Source organism: Mastigoproctus giganteus, chromosome 6 (genome assembly GCF_048544385.1).
Source record: "Mastigoproctus giganteus isolate SK-2022 chromosome 6, ASM4854438v1, whole genome shotgun sequence".
In the NCBI taxonomy this organism is placed as follows: Eukaryota; Metazoa; Arthropoda; class Arachnida; order Uropygi; family Thelyphonidae; genus Mastigoproctus; species Mastigoproctus giganteus.
This window is the reverse complement of record NC_143580.1, coordinates 10,909,690-10,924,090: the sequence shown is the minus strand read 5'-3', so window position 1 is coordinate 10,924,090 and position 14,401 is coordinate 10,909,690. Positions and strand designations below refer to the sequence as shown.

The 14,401-nt window shown below is 36.0% G+C and overlaps 1 protein-coding gene across 1 annotated transcript in view; it reads left to right on the top strand.

The window, feature by feature from the left end:
- LOC150083911 (putative 3',5'-cyclic phosphodiesterase pde-5) overlaps positions 1-14,401 on the top strand; it is a 74,913-nt gene that overhangs the window by 54,411 nt on the left and 6,101 nt on the right. The window contains exons 8-9 of the mRNA XM_090375602.1: positions 206-286; positions 7,453-7,541. Of these exons, the coding sequence (XP_090231728.1) occupies positions 206-286; positions 7,453-7,541 (170 nt within the window). The remainder of the gene's footprint in view (positions 1-205; positions 287-7,452; positions 7,542-14,401) is intronic.

Sequence of the window (14,401 nt, the reverse complement as noted above, 5' to 3'; positions counted from 1 at the left end):
TTCAAGTTATAATAGGATCTTTACAACAGTATCATATTCTGTAAAGTCTCTTCCTCTCTTGCACCCTCCTCCCTCCCCGAGATGCAGATGTGAAGATTGAGAAAATGACAGAGTAGGAAATTAGCAATAATTGAGCATTGATAATATACTAATCATTCACAAATAATTATTGTAATCCTCTGTATCTTTATGTTTTAAATTATAGGGGGATAAGGAAAAGGCTATGGGACTTGAATCTTTACCTTTTATGATACGCAAAAATGACATATTTCTTCCAATGGGTCAGGTAAGTTATGTAACTCTAAAATAATTTTCATTAAATACACAAACATATATTACGTAAAAATCCATGTCCTTTTGTTAGAGTTTTCTAAAATATTTTTTCATAACCAATGCAGTGCAGTGTAAAAATATTCTTGTGTGTGAATATATGAGTATTTACTAAAGTATGTGACTGTATGAGGGTTCAGTATAAAAATAATATTTTTGTATATGTTCCATCTATCATTAGTGTGATCACAAGATCCCAAAGTGCATCCAGAAATGTAATGAATCAACTAAAAGTTTAGCAACCCTCCATATTATTGATTGTGATTATTGCAATATATATGTCCTATATCCTGAGTATAAGATTGAATGTTGTGAGACCCCTCATGAAATGTAGCATTTCACCTTGTATAGTCTGTAGTTAGTGCTTTTTTTTTTTTTTTAATACATTTAATATTATTTGTGTATGCTCTAATTGTACAACCCAATATAAATTAGGAAAGAATAGAGACATACTTACTGGTGGAGGATTTTCAGGGTTTTAGAAGTATTATAACCAGTGCTTTTTTTGTAAAAAAATAGGTGCCGGTACTCATTGTTTGCTATCAGGAAAGATTGAAAATTAAAAGGATATGAAAAGTACTCTAAAAGTTTTTATTTTCCTGATATTGTTAATTTCGTAGTAATGTTTTTGGAATAAGAACAACAAATTTAGTATATTAACACAGTTTATTAAGCATAAATTTATTATTCAAGTACAGTAGACTCTCGATTTTCCAGGATAGATGGTAAAAAACAAATCCCGGATAATTGATTTCCCGGTTAATCCAAAAATACAGAAGTCCCCAACATACGTAAGAGATACGTTCCAGGACTTCTTACTTCCTCGAGTTTTACGTAACTCAGGAATGACTAATAACATATCTTATTGACAAATCTGAATTCAGCACGATACTTGTTAATGTTGGACCATTTTCATGCATTCTTAGTTTAATTTTCTGATCCAAATCGATCACTTTCTTTTTCTTGGTAGATTTACTAGTAGCGCTGTCACTTATTCTCTTAGTCGGCACCACGATAACAGTCAAAATTAAATTTTTTGAAAAGAACTTCACAGGGTTAAGGTGAAAACTCACTATCATCACCCCGCGCGAGCTCACATTTTACTAAAGCACATTTCTGGAGGTCAACAAAAAACAATTTGCACTTTCCGTTTTATTGGACATTTCTGTTAGCACAATCTATTATAAACGGGTGGTAAACTTGAACTTATTGCATTTGTGATAATACCAATAGCTGGAATTCTGTGGGTTTTTACGTTATTATGGTGAAATGTGTCCCCTTCACTGAAATCTTCAGTCATATAAAAAAAAAAAACCATAAATAATTGTAAGAACCTTCTCTTCTTTCCTTTTTTTTGCTTGTTACTCCAATCTTACTTGTGCAATTTGTGCATGCAGTGATTGTCATTATTGATTTCTTCTTCTTATTATTTTTTTATTGTTTTAAATTTTACAACCTAAAAAAAAAATTTGAGTGAAAACAAATTTACGTAAATCCGTAGTTGCGTAAGTCAGAGACTTACTCTATTGAAAAATGTTCGGCAACCTACGTAAAAAATATGGCGATAGATAAAAAACTTACCACGTACTACTCGTGTGTCCAATACGATACTTCCCTTTATTTTTTGCGATGTCAATTTTAAATCGAATAGCTTCCCTTTATTTTTACAATGTCCCATATGGTTTTGTCAACTAACATTATAATGGTTCATTAGAGATTTAGTTAACGGATGCACCGTTTTCAAACTTTTGAATAATTTCAAGTATTTGTTAAACTGAAAGCACAACTCTTTTGCGTTTACCCATCATTTTCACGATTTCTAAACAAAAAAATTTATATATTTACAATAAAAAAAAATTTCGACATCCCTGATATAAATAACGAAACAAAATTTGTCTTTTTGCAGTGCAACGGAACACAACAATCAAAGCGACGCACTGAATCATACTAAATATTTGGTCTCTTTTTTTTTTTTTTCTCTCTTTTTTTTTTTGAGCAGAGGGTGTGAAGACAGCAGGGGTTGCAAGATAATAATCTCCCAATGACGACTTGTAATGCCACTTCTTTTCGCTTATTTACGACGTGCAAAATATGTTTGTACCTATTCTATTTATTTTACTTGAATTTTATGATTTCTGGTTGATTTTTTTATATTTTTTTTATTTGGAGTCTTGGATTAACCAGGATCGTATTAACCGCTTCCCAGTTAATCCGATCCCGGTAAATCGAGAGTCTGCTGTATATTAAAAAAATAAGTAAAATATGAGTAAAATAAATAAATAAATCGGTCAACTACTGAGTGCCGGGCACTCAGGATGACAGGTCCTTAGTCACGAATGGTCATTAGTGTAGTATCTCAAATAGAGAGCTTTATGGTAACTGAAAAAAGTTTCTAGTACCCCAGCTTGGCCTAAAACTGAGGAAATAACGAAAATCTTGTCTATTTGAGTCTTTGCAGTTATTGTGAATGACAAGGGTGGAAGAAGCGACTCCGACTTCTTCCTGGTGAAGTGATTAAAGTCTTGGGGGAGAAGCGACTGGCAGGTGAGGGCCGTACAAGACTCCACGCAGGCGTCTCCCTACCACTGCCGCCTCAACACTGGCTCTCTGAGTAGGTCCTTGCCGGGACAACTCCAGCTTTGAAAATTGTTAAAAAATACTTCTCGTCGCAAAATTTATAAATGACTTTTATAACTAGCTATTTAGCAACCTTTTTGTTACCAAAAGGAGAGTTGCTTAGTACAAAGAAACGTGCTATCGAAGTGCAATAAAAAATTGTTTTTTTTTTTTTTTATTTTAACAAAAAAGTAAATAATAGATTTCAGTCGGAATAGTTTTCCTTTGATAAACATCAAATAATGCATAGCTAATGTGATTTTTAAATTTTTAGCTCCATTAGTGATGGAAATAGAGGGGGAGGGGACACAAAAATTACATTTTCCTGTCTTGTGCCGCCATTTTTAATTTTAAAAATAATTTAAAATTATATTTTAAACCTACTCATTGAGCTCTTTCCAACGGTATATAATAAGCTATAGGTTGTCGATGACGTTTTTGTTCCCCCCCATTTCTCAGACAAATTTTTTTAAACAACGATCAATATGGCATTATGTTGGCCCACATGATGTACAAATCCATTCAAAATTTCAAGTCAATAGGTTGAGTGGTTCCAGAGATACAATGCTGTGACAGACAGACGGATGGACAGACAGACAACCGAGTGACATTATAAGGGTCCTTCGTTAGACTACAGCCCCTAAAAATAATAAGTAAAAATAAATAACATAAATAAAAATAATTTCATAATAAAGTTTTTGTAGAATATTCCAAATTTTTATTAAGTTCTCATCCGACACCCTTTGCCGACTTCTTTTCTTCCTCTTTGTGTGGCTCTTGCTTAATGACGTTTTCGGAGCAGCCACAAATCGACATATTTTGCTGGATCGAAGTGGGTCAGCGGTGGGCCTACAAACAGTAGTGAAGAAACTGTGTTTGTCATCAACAAAGTTCTGGTTGGGCTGTCAATCAGATTCATTTGTGAAAATCCTCGTTCACATTCACTCGATGAAATTGGTATTGTACTTAGAGCATCCATCAAATGCTTCAATTCTTCTGAAACCATCTTTTCAATTAGGCAGAAATCCACAAATTGTATCTCTTTCATTTAACTATAACCTAATTGACAATTTTTTAACTTAAGTTTCACCAAATGCCATCATTTCATGTTTAGAAGGTTTAATACCTTCGTTGTTCTCATTTTCTTTCTCTCATCATCGGTATTGTCACTAGTTCTTAAATTTGAATTTTTTTTTACTGTGAACATGTAAACAGAGATAGGGCAAATTTACGGAAAAATTTGGATAACGCACTTTCGTGAAACAACAGATGATTATTTGTCGGGGTAAAAGAAAATCACTCCCTCCTAATTCTCGAACAGGACGCTTACAGTTGATTCATAGTGGTGTCCAACCTACGGCCCGCCAGGAAAGTGAACTAAAACAGCATTTTAAATTTTGTTAATTATCAAAAAAATTTTCTCATTAAATGTAATTGTGTATTGTACTTAATAAAATTTTTGAATATTTTCAATTTTGCTTTTGCATGCAACAAGATATGGAAGAAGGAACACACTAAAGAAATCTAACTTTGAATTTTTTTTGAATATGGCTCCTGTATGGGAAAGTTTGGACACCACCGCAGTAGAAGATGGACCAGAGCGCATTGGGAATACTCCTTAATCTGCTCACTGCTGACCAGCACAACTTCTCCGTATGTGAACAGGTGGTCAAATAGGTTTTACCAGGCACCACTAAGTTGTGGAATGGTAATTCCACAACTTAGTGGTGCCTTTAGCCCTCTTAATTCACGCAGCAGTACTAATTGCCTAAATTGCCTGAAGGCCAGAAATGCAAACAGTGCATACCGAGTATATACTCTCCTAATCTGTTTGCTATATGAAAATTTTCACACTCAACGGAAAGTATTTGAAATGTAACTTCCAAGGGGAATTCAAAATAATTTGCTATAAAAGGATTTCGTTAAACAGAGGTCCGGCTGAGTAATTTAGAATTATAAAAATGGTTATACAATTTTATATAGAAAATATCTTAACAACAGACAGTGAAAAATGCAAATTTAGTTAAATAATTTTAAGCTTTTTTGAATAACAAATTTAAGGAATATTACAAATTTCGAAGTGCATTACATCCAAATGTTACACGTCACTGTTAATAAAGGTGCCGGTACGCCGTACCGTCCCAAAAAAAGCACTGATTATAGCTATATTTTTTATAATAAAGTTTTAAATTTTAAAATTAGAAGGCTTTTATTTTGTGATGGTTTATGATTAAAGACAATGCATCCAAATTGACAGGAACAATTATATGGAACTTTTTTGTCAGATATTTCTAAAAATATATCTAAATAACAGATCTAGATGAAACAATAGGGAACTTAATGAAAATATAGGCAGTTATGGAGATCACATAACTTGTGCCATTTTATTAATGTGCTGCATACCAGCAGATGTCATATGCAGCAAACAGAAGTTTGAGACGTACTGGATTATTTCACTATAGTTTTCATAAAGTGGCATATCTCTTTGTGAAGAGAAAATCAAAAAGCCTAATGAGTCAAGCTAGTGATGATCTTGGCATGAGATCTGAGACACTATCTAACACAAAAAGGTCCTAAGAAAAATTTCGCTAAAGTTAGTTAAGGAGCTAAACTCCTTATATACCACCACTTGAAGATAATAAAATAATAAAGTGGAAGAAAATTTTTAATGAAACACAAAACAGTTTTTAAGATTAAAAATAATTTACACTAATGCTAACCATAAAAAATGGAACTACACAAAATAGGTAATGATTAGGAAAAACTCAGCAAATTTTACATTACTGGAGAGAATGTGGGTGTGTTAATGTAATAATTTTTTTCAATTTTAAGAATTAAATTCAAGAATTAATATTTAAAGAAACACTCACTCCTAAACAGTTAATCTTTTATGAAATGATATACTTTTTTTATAGTTAATTTTATTTTAATGAGATAAATTTATTAATATGTGTGATATTTGTTATTTGGCATTCTGCTGAAATATCTCACTTTTTTTTAATATATGAGATGTGGCAATAAAGTTTCTGGACTGGCGCAATAAAAAGAATACAAAATAAAAGATCTCAAAAATGGTTTTATTATTTTTTAAAGTAATCACCACCTGATTGAATGCACTTATTCCACCATTATAAAAGTTTCTGAAAAGAGTCAGTGAAGGCATCCAAAGAGATGATGTTTGTTCAGTTCGGTGGTTATGTTTTTCTTTATGTCCTCAGAATCCTGAAATCTCTTTCCTTTGAGGGCAGTTTTCACCTTTGGAAAGTGGAAGAAGTTCATTGGTGCTAGATTAGGGGATGGTTGATCTGTGCAATGCCATGTTTCATCAGAAGTGTCTTTATAACAAGTGCAGAATGAGTGGGTGCATTGTTGCCTCTCTTTCTCTCTCAAAACTGTGGCCTCACCTGGGAAATGCATTTCAATAGTCTTTAAAGCACCTGCATGTAGAATGTAGCATTGATTCTTTTCCCTACAGATACAAATTCACAAAGAATCTGTCGGGGATACAATTGTATTTGTATCTGTAGGGGATACTTCCCTTTAGATACAAATTCTTTGTGAATTTGTACCTAAAGTGGAGAGAGAGAGAGAGAGAGAGAGAGAGTGTGTGTGTGTGTGTGTGTCAATGCTGATCATGTGTTTCAACAAACATGATCAGCAGTCTTGATTCTGAACTTCTTTAAACACAACTTTCTGGCCTTAATAATGATTTTGAGGTCCACTGCTTGCTCTGATGCAATGCTTTGTCTCTGGGTCATACTGAAACACCGAACACTAATTTCCAGTGACAATACAGTCAAGGAAGTTAGGATTGTCTCAACAAGTCTGGATGAAGTCCTCACACAATGGCACTCTTCATTGCTTCTGCTCATCCATGAGGCTGTGCGGCACAAATTTTGCACAGACCTTCCTTTTCCCTAAATCTTCATGTCGAATTTGACAAATCATCTCCTTATTCATTGGCCACACTTCTGAGGGTCAAAACGATGATTTTTTGCTAAAATTTCCCAAACTTTTGCAACTCTGTCCTCATTTTGAGAGGTTGAAAGATACCCACTTCTTGGGTCATTACTGACATCCTCACATCCATCTTTGAACTGCTTATATCATTCAAACACACTGGTATGAATTAATCTTTCATCATGATAAACAGTTTCATATGTTTCTATTGCAGATTTTCCTAGTTTAAAGCAAAATTTGATATTCATTTCTTGCCCCATTGCAAAATCGTGACATGGAACATTAGCATACTAGCTAAACTAGTTGTTACTTGCAACCTGTCCACCTACAGGACAATCTCTGTGACACCATCTGTTGGAGGAAGTTCGAATTACAACATACCACTTCCATTTATTTGCAAACTCATCAAACATGACCGCAAACATCACCGGTCCAGGAACTATATTTCCCCACTTCGTATTTGCTGTTAAAGGAATATGTTTGATATGTTTGGCTTAGATCCTTATAACTATAGAAAATTGCAATTCTTAGTTTTTCTCTTTACAGATAGCATTTCTCACTAATAAGTGTTTACCACTTTATGAATTACTTTCTGCTTATCTTCCGAGTGCGAGTATTTATGTGGACTTAATCAGGTAAATAACAAATTAGTTTCAAATGAAATAAGAATTGATATTTAATAGCTTAATAAAAATAAATAACCAACCAATGAATATAAAGATTTAAAAACATTGAAATTTTTACCAATATTAGTATGCTATGTTACTATTATTGACAGTTTTCATACATTACTTTGATCTTTTTGCCTGTATTTTAAACATATTTTCTATACTTAATTTTGTGTTGGTAATAATATTTATTATTTCTTGAAAGGGTTAACATTTTTATGTTATCCTTTCAAGAAGTAACAATTATTAACAGCTTATAGAAGAGTATATCATGTGTAAACCAAACTTTGGAAAGTTTGGTACATGAGACTCCACTCTAAGGATGTCATGTTAACTGTGAATGCAAGATAATCCCTGAATTTGATAACCCTTAAAAATAAAATAAAATAAAATACAGTAAACCCTCGATTTAACAGACCCCGATAAAATTGATTTTGGATTTAACGGACCAGACAAATAATAATACAGTAATGTACATATTAATCTCGACCATATTATCTTTTTTAGATTATATAAAACTTTAGTGTTATTATTAATTAAAAGTTAGTAATAATTACCTGTTTCCATTATTGTTTTGATAATTATCTACTTTTATTTTTATAATCAAATTCAGGAAATTGTTTTTTATTCTTTCTTAAAACGTGTTCAAATAGCTGTTTTTCCAGATTACAGATAACAGATAAGAGTAGGCAGTGACTTGCGAGCTGAACGTGACTAGGGACGCTAAACTTCAGGTCAACCGACTCACTTTGTTTCAGTCTCAGTCTGCCTCAACCTATTGTGCGGTCAGGTTGCATATAGAGTGTTTCTGTGATTTCTGAATTGGACTTTATTTATTAAATAATTTTGCAATCCTTACAATTTAAAATGGCATCAAGTCCTTGAGATTGTCACAGACATTCTCTCAGATATGCCAGACAAGCTGTACTTGCTACCTGGGAGTCTAAAATGCTGATGGAACTGATATTCGGGTAACATTCAAGTCAAGTGGACCCAATTTCGGTGAAGTTCGGACGATCTGTGACAGCCAAATCCTCTGTTTGCACCTTCACGATGGTGGGACTATTAGTAATCCTGGGTATAACCTCCATGCACAAGTACATGGTGGGTGACCACCCAGGTGTGAACCAATGTAAGCAGGGGTCGAGGTGTGCCACCCACACCACATGGAGGAATGCCACCCCTCTATGTTACCAGGCAGTAATAGGTGGTAGATGACTCTCATCAACCGGTGCAATACCACCACTTTGCTTATTGGAGGCTTGAAGTGGTGGAACCCATGTTTAGTCTCTAGAGCTAAGTTCCGGTCAATCCTTCCCTATCTATTCCATCATGCAGTATGATTGATGACTTTTGAGGTTATGATGAACATCGTGGTGAGATCCATATTCCTTACATTTCGAGGGTACGGCTCTAAAACGGTGTTCGGAGGCCAGCTGCTAGTTAGTACACTGGGCCGAACCTATTGGTAACTCTCTAGGAGGCTTCCGGATCAGCTAGTGTATAATCTTGCTACCTCTATTCTGCCAGATAGTGGCTGGAGCGAGTCCAGGTAGTGTGTATGCAGGGAGCATTGTCGAGACCACATTATGTCAAGGATCTGGGTATATTCTTACCATGTGTATGCCATATCCAAAAATTTCATTACTTCATACAGCATGTCCTGCATACTTTTTCTTACTATTGAATACACCATGAATTGTCAAACTAATAGAGCAAGCTTATCTGCGAAAAGATCTAAACCTCCAAAGCACTTCCTAATTCATTTCACAAATATACGTGGTCTCAATTCTAATCTCAACGATGTCCATTTCCACTTGCAGTTTGCCAAACCCATGTACTTTTTCTGACAGAATTTCAGTTATCGGTTGATTCAACTACTACTCATCTCAGATGCCCAAATTATTCGCTGTATGATTCCTTTTGCCTCAAAGGTGGTACTTGTGCATATGTCCATTCTGATATTCCCTGTCAGAGACTTGGCAATTTGGAATCTCCTCTCTTTGATCTTCTCTGGCTTGAAATCTGTCTACCTCATTGTGTCAAATTCATCTGTTGTCTCTACCGTTCTCCCAACTCCACTAATCACTTGGAGCTCTTTGACTTCTTCTCTTTGCAACTTGACTTTCTCCAGTCCAACTTTCTTAACAGTGAGGTAATTTTCCTTGGTGATTTTTATGTTCACAACTCCATGAAAGAGTTCCTAGTATCCAGGAGGACACTTAGAAACAGAATCAGCCAAGGATGAATTAAGACATGAGCAAATTTTGCTATCATAATACAATCAATTGCACCACCCCAAATAATAGGAAAGGTAAAAAAAAGGTTTCTTTTACCTTTCCTACTTGAAAACAAAGGGTTTTTTTACCTTTGTTCCAGTGAGAAAGGGGGGAAAAAACCTTCTTTAACATCTGGGACTTTCTTTAATGGTAAATTCCACCCAAAACTAACAGCCACTCCACCTATCCAAAATAAACAGATTTGATTCTTGCATCAACAAAACAATGCTATCAAACTAGCCACCTGTTTTGTTCTTGACCCTGATGTCTGTATTCACAACAGTGTACAGAAAAAGTATTTATATTCTTTCATATCAAACTGTTAACTTTTTGCAGACTTGCTATCTCCAGTTTATTGGTGGTGGTAGTAGTAGTAGTAGTAATGGCAAATGATGCAAGGAAATAAGCTTATATAGCATCAATCAAAAAAAAAAACACACACACACACATTTCACCCATCCATACCCTCCAAGAATTTGTATAGTTCTCCCTTGAATTTATTCAACCCATCCAATTCCACTACAACAGATGGAAGCCTGTTCCAACAATCAACCACCAGCAAACTTCTGCACATGTATCCTGCAACCATCCTTCCTCAGCTTGAATTTATGCCCCTCATGTGTGCAGTCTCAACAAGTAGAAGAATACCATTAACATTCATCTTACTCAATCCATTTAAAGCTTTAAACGAGGCAGTCAGATCTCCCTGCAGGTGCCTGGTCTCGAGACGCTGCAATTTGCAGAACTGAAGCCTTTCTAGTAAGAGCCCCCTTTTGTTTCCTTTACCAATCTGGTTGCCCTTCTCTGCACTGTTCACCCATCCATATCATGATGTCTGTATTCACAACAGTGTACAGAAAAAGTGTTTATATTCTTTCATATCAAACTGTTAACTTTTGCAGGCTTGCTATCTCCAGTTTATTGGTAGTAGTAGTAGTAATGGCAAATGATGCAAGGAAACAAGCTTATATAGCATCAATCAAAACACACACACACATATCACCCATCCATACCCTCCAAGAATTTGTATAGTTCTCCCTTGAATTTATTCAACCCATCCAATTCCACTACAACAGATGGAAGCCTGTTCCAACAATCAACCACCAGCAAACTTCTGCACATGTATCCTGCAACCATCCTTCCTCAGCTTGAATTTATGCCCCTCATGTGTGCAGTCTCAACAAGTAGAAGAATACCATTAACATTCATCTTACTCAATCCATTCAAAGCTTTAAACAAGGCAGTCAGATCTCCCTGCAGGTGCCTGGTCTCGAGACTCTGCAATTTGCAGAACTGAAGCCTTTCTAGTAAGAGCCCCCTTTTGTTCCCTTTACCAATCTGGTTGCCCTTCTCTGCACTGTTCACCCATCCATATCATGATGTCTGTATTCACAACAGTGTACAGAAAAAGTGTTTATATTCTTTCATATCAAACTGTTAACTTTTGCAGGCTTGCTATCTCCAGTTTATTGGTAGTAGTAGTAGTAATGGCAAATGATGCAAGGAAACAAGCTTATATAGCATCAATCAAAACACACACACACATATCACCCATCCATACCCTCCAAGAATTTGTATAGTTCTCCCTTGAATTTATTCAACCCATCCAATTCCACTACAACAGATGGAAGCCTGTTCCAACAATCAACCACCAGCAAACTTCTGCACATGTATCCTGCAACCATCCTTCCTCAGCTTGAATTTATGCCCCTCATGTGTGCAGTCTCAACAAGTAGAAGAATACCATTAACATTCATCTTACTCAATCCATTCAAAGCTTTAAACAAGGCAGTCAGATCTCCCTGCAGGTGCCTGGTCTCGAGACTCTGCAATTTGCAGAACTGAAGCCTTTCTAGTAAGAGCCCCCTTTTGTTCCCTTTACCAATCTGGTTGCCCTTCTCTGCACTGTTCACCCATCCATATCATGATGTCTGTATTCACAACAGTGTACAGAAAAAGTGTTTATATTCTTTCATATCAAACTGTTAACTTTTGCAGGCTTGCTATCTCCAGTTTATTGGTAGTAGTAGTAGTAATGGCAAATGATGCAAGGAAACAAGCTTATATAGCATCAATCAAAACACACACACACATATCACCCATCCATACCCTCCAAGAATTTGTATAGTTCTCCCTTGAATTTATTCAACCCATCCAATTCCACTACAACAGATGGAAGCCTGTTCCAACAATCAACCACCAGCAAACTTCTGCACATGTATCCTGCAACCATCCTTCCTCAGCTTGAATTTATGCCCCTCATGTGTGCAGTCTCAACAAGTAGAAGAATACCATTAACATTCATCTTACTCAATCCATTCAAAGCTTTAAACAAGGCAGTCAGATCAGGACCAGGCACCTGCAGGTGCCTGGTCTCGAGACTCTGCAATTTGCAGAACTGAAGCCTTTCTAGTAAGAGCCCCCTTTTGTTCCCTTTACCAATCTGGTTGCCCTTCTCTGCACTGGTCTAGCAGATCTACATCCTTCCTAAAGTGAGGCCTTCTGACCTGTATACAGTACTCAAAATGTGGCCTAATCATGGCCTTATACAAAGGGATAATTGCCTCCTTATCCCAGCTAGCAAAGCTTCTGTATAACATTGACAAAACCCCATGAGCTGTTGTGGCAGCAAGTCTGCACTTCTCAAAAAATTTCATGTCTGACTGCACAATTACCTCCCGATCTTTTTCATTCTAAACTACTCTGAGTGTAGTACCACACAGTTGATAATTTACTGGTGCCTCCGTAGCCAGGTGGGCAGGAGCAGCAGTGCATAGCACATGTTTCTTGATTAGACCGGGGTTCGAGCCCATGACCACCAAATACGGAGGATGCGGATAGGTCAGGGAATGACCACCGCATATCCCCGGAGCAATATGGCCTTAGTTGCTAATGCGCCTAAAAACCAAATAACATAACTTGATATTTACTCTGGGGTTACTGCTACTCAAATGCAGTACTTTGCATTTGTCAATGTTAAACTTTGGTTGCCATCTCTCTCTCAGCCCATTTGTCCAACTTTTCTAGATCCTGTTGCAGTAGCATACTATCATTATGGTCACCAATTCTACTTCATTAACAGATGTGTGTATATGCCCAAGAATTACTTATTATACGAGGGTTATCCCAAAAATAATTCACACCGTGCACATGCTCCTCACCATATGTCTCTAAAGGAGGGCCAAAGGAGACATAAGTAATTACAGACCTGTTAGCTTAACATTTGTTCCAGGAAAAATAATGGAATCACTGGTTAAAGAAGTAATGCAGGACCATTTGAACAGACATGCAATTCTACTGCAATCGCATCATGAATTTGTCAAGGGGTGGGCTTGTCTAACCAATCTGATAGGTTACTATGAGGCAGTAGCCAAGGAATTAGATGCAACAAATAATTTTGACATATACTTAGATTTCAGGAAGGCTTTTTATACTGTTGCACATAAAAGATTGCTGTGCATTCAATATTTATCAATGTGGCATTAAGGGCAAGTTACTGATATGGATAAAGGGATGGTTAAGTGGAAGAAGACAGAGGGTAGTTATCAATGGGCACTGCTCTTCTACTGTTAATAGTGAAGCTACCTAGGGTCCATTCTGTGCTGGGTCCATTGTTGTTTTCAATATTTATCAATGATGTTGATGAAGGTATATCAGGCTTAATGTCTAAGTTTGCAGATTATACAAAGGTTGGCTTGGTGGTTAACAACAGTCATCAGCATGAGCTGCTGCTGGGGTTTTGTCAATGATATACAGAAACTTTGCTAGCAGGGTTAAGGAGGTGATTATCCTTTTTGTATAAGGCCATGGTTAGGTTGCATCTTGAGTACAGTCGGTCCTCGTATAACACGTGTTTACATTACACGAATTCGATCATACATGATTTATAAATAGGGGAACGTTATCTTATATAACACGAACCGAATTCGCTTATTGTGTTTACACAATAAGCGAATTCGCCTTTGTGTTTACAAGAAATGGCAGTCGAACGCGGAATCACCCCAACAGAATGCAACACGATAGGAATGAAGAAGATTCTGAAAATGTATTTATGTGTTTTATATCAGTGAAGGGGAAACACATTTCACCATAATAACGTAAAAACCAACACAATTCCAGCTATCGGTATAATCGCAAATGCAATTAGATGGAGTTTACTACCAGTTTATAACAGATTCCACTAGCAGAAACAAAACTGGAAATTGTTTTTATTGTTTTATGGTAGTAACCCCCAGAAATGTGCTTTAGTAAAATGTGCGATGTTAATAGTGTATCTCGGCCTTTACGGTGTTGTTTATTCAGTTGCTACCGGCGCGCAGCTTTGTTTATGTGTATCAAGCGTGCCTCCTCATTTTGTAATTGTGCTTTATTCCCTAAAAATTAGTAAAATACTTAAAAGGTGTGAAAAGGAAGCATCCTGGTGAAGACACTGCAGATTCAGAGAAAAAAAAAAAAAAAAACAATATCGATAAACAAAGGCGGACTGGATCAAAAATTCTTACCCAGGAAAATTTATAGTGGCCTCATACTACGGTTTATGGCCAAAAT